The sequence below is a fragment of the Dendroctonus ponderosae genome, unplaced genomic scaffold (assembly GCF_020466585.1).
Source record: "Dendroctonus ponderosae isolate FM_Combo_2020 unplaced genomic scaffold, Dpon_F_20191213v2 Dpon_F_20191213_1, whole genome shotgun sequence".
NCBI lineage: Eukaryota > Metazoa > Arthropoda > Insecta > Coleoptera > Curculionidae > Dendroctonus > Dendroctonus ponderosae.
Genome location: NW_026017110.1, coordinates 33,841,148 through 33,843,597, shown reverse-complemented (window position 1 = coordinate 33,843,597; position 2,450 = coordinate 33,841,148). Strand labels below are relative to the sequence as shown.

Sequence of the window (2,450 nt, the reverse complement as noted above, 5' to 3'; positions counted from 1 at the left end):
TCCAATATGCTACCAATTAAACATAGAACAATTTTAAAATAATGCTTAATAACAAAGTTGAAATTCGATCTTCAACTGTTAATATCTTCTAGAAAATTTCGGAAAAAAAATTTTCAATATTTTTCTCCTACTCCCAAGGGAGCCTCTATCACCCCTTAAAAAGAATGACGGCAATTTTGAATCACCCTGTATTTGTAAATTATGCGTATTTACCTTGACCAGTTTGGTTGCAGAAGTAATGACGTTTTCATCTTGGATGAAAAAATCGCGATGAAAAGGAGTAACTATAACTTTCAAAGTGATAAGCTGCTGCAAGTTTTCTAGAATGTTGCGAATGGAAGGTCGTCCGGGACCTGCCCACATCCGCGCTAAAGTTGCTTGAACTTCAACGGGCAACCATTGGGACGCTCTACAAATTGCAGGAAGTGCGGTTTCAAGAAAATCTCCGGAACCTGAAAAAATATAAGAACAGTTCTAATTGTTAGGATGGAGGGCCAATTAATGAAGTAAACTAAAATTTGATACTAAATAAATTTGTGAAAAACTATATTCTTTTGGTTTGATCAGATGCAAGAATATTTGATACAATGTAGTCAAGTTTTATCTACATACCCAAAGCTGGTATTTCAAAAACGATCAGCAATACATTAACAATATCGTCATGATTGTCTTTTTCCTTCCTAGTTGGTAATTCCATTTGTAAATTGCCTGCTAAGGTGACCAAAGCGTTGACCAAAGCATTTTCAAATATTGACGTTTTTAATTTAAAAAGGTCGTTGTATGCTCGTCGTACTGACGACAAATCAACAGGAAGAATTACTGTGCTGCTAGATTCGGCACATGAATCTTCATCTTTGTCTTTTTCACCTTCTAAATGTCTCAGTTCTTCTTTATTTAAACATTTATTTTCCGCTAAAACAACGAATACAGCATATTACTAACCGATAAAAGCATAAGAAAATAATAATTCCGTATTATCTGCAAGTTACGGCAATATAACTTACCTGAATCCATGGTTGGTGATGTAGTAGGTGTAGATTCCTGAACGAAACTTTTAGATAAATTTTCAATGCTACTAAATATTTCACCCAAAGTTCGTATTAGCGGTGAGTAACATTCCGTGGTCTCACACTCATCAATTATATCATAGAGTCCTTGCTCTGTTAGATACATGGGTACGGGTGCTAAAAAAAATATTAATTTTCAGCAAATCAGTTCAAAAATTTAACGTGATGCATTACAAGCTAGAACGTAGAAACATATCTARTAAAGAAATAACTCTTCAAAATATGCATATATTATGCTTAKTCATTACTGGATACGTTAGTACATTAGTGACTATTATACATAGTCATTAGATACGAAGTACAAAAAAGTTAATATTAAGTATCATAACTTTAACTTCAAAATAAACCATCAAGTACTATCAATAATATATATAAAACATTATTTACCTCCCAAATATCTATATCCTCTCGACCCAATCATTTTTACTATCACAAATCCGAATATTATAAGTTATTGACTACTGCGAAACATTAAACTTTAAAAAAGATTGAGCATTTCGTGCATTTTGATGGTATGGCAGTTAGCCAAATAATTGTTTTGATTTCTATTCGGCATAAAGACAGTATCAACTTTATCAGTAATACTGCTGGTAAGACACAAAGGTTGGTCACAAAACTAAATTTTCTATTCGAAAAAATTACTACGCAATTCACAACAATGGTAAATCAGCTCGTGTCAAAAAACTGGACTGAGAGAAATTATTTTTAGAAAACCACATGACCGATGTTTTGAAATCGCACTTCAAGTAATGTTATTTTTTTCATACAATGCTATATAAGTATTTAGAGAAATGTACTGCGTGTTTTTCTTAAATGTGGTATCAAACGTATTCAAATATTTTTATTCGATTTAGAATAAGTCGCTGAAAGATTCCACCCAACATTCACCCCAGCAGAGTTTTAGCGAAATAAAAAATAAATTTGTTCAGAAATGTATGACAATTCTAATAAATTCATTTATTTTAAAAGAAAAGTGTTGCGCACTACGATGCTTTAATTAGATTTTAAAAAGTCGAGTATTCCCGAAGTAAAAATAATTGAACTCTTTGAAGACATATTTTATCACCTTTGTTATCAAAACAATATGGATCATTAAAAAACAAAGTGGAATAATGTGGAATTTGGACTTTAAAATGTTTATATGAAAGTTTTCATGGAAGAAAAGTACACTCACACCTCAATTTTACCAACTTAATCGACAAGAATGAAGCGATTGTTTATATAAAACACTACTTGTATTGTACTAAATGATGCAGGTATTAGATACGATCCAAGATAAACAAAAAGTCGTACTAGAGGAATTTTTGTTATTAAAATCGTGAAATACAGGGTGAAGAATTCATGAAATACAAAAAAGCGTTCACTTAACCTTTCAAGCTAATT

General features: G+C 31.6%; 2 protein-coding genes across 11 annotated transcripts in view; both read right to left on the bottom strand.

Moving 5' to 3' along the window:
- The window catches only part of LOC109541407, a 64,172-nt gene that overhangs the window by 50,222 nt on the left and 11,500 nt on the right, over nt 1–2,450 (bottom strand). The gene's annotated exons all lie outside the window — the stretch shown is intronic.
- Nucleotides 1–2,450, bottom strand: part of LOC109538367 (ubiquitin-protein ligase E3A) — a 27,228-nt gene that overhangs the window by 20,506 nt on the left and 4,272 nt on the right. For 4 of the 5 annotated variants that reach the window (XM_048670276.1, XM_048670277.1, XM_048670278.1 and 1 more), the window contains 3 exons: nt 1,005–1,184; nt 613–912; nt 214–452 (listed from right to left, as the gene is read on the bottom strand). In XM_048670276.1, the coding sequence (XP_048526233.1) occupies nt 214–452; nt 613–912; nt 1,005–1,184 (719 nt within the window). Of the gene's footprint in view, nt 1–213; nt 453–612; nt 913–1,004; nt 1,185–1,454; nt 1,762–2,450 lie in introns of those variants that run through there. The other variant, XM_048670280.1, reaches the window with a different exon arrangement.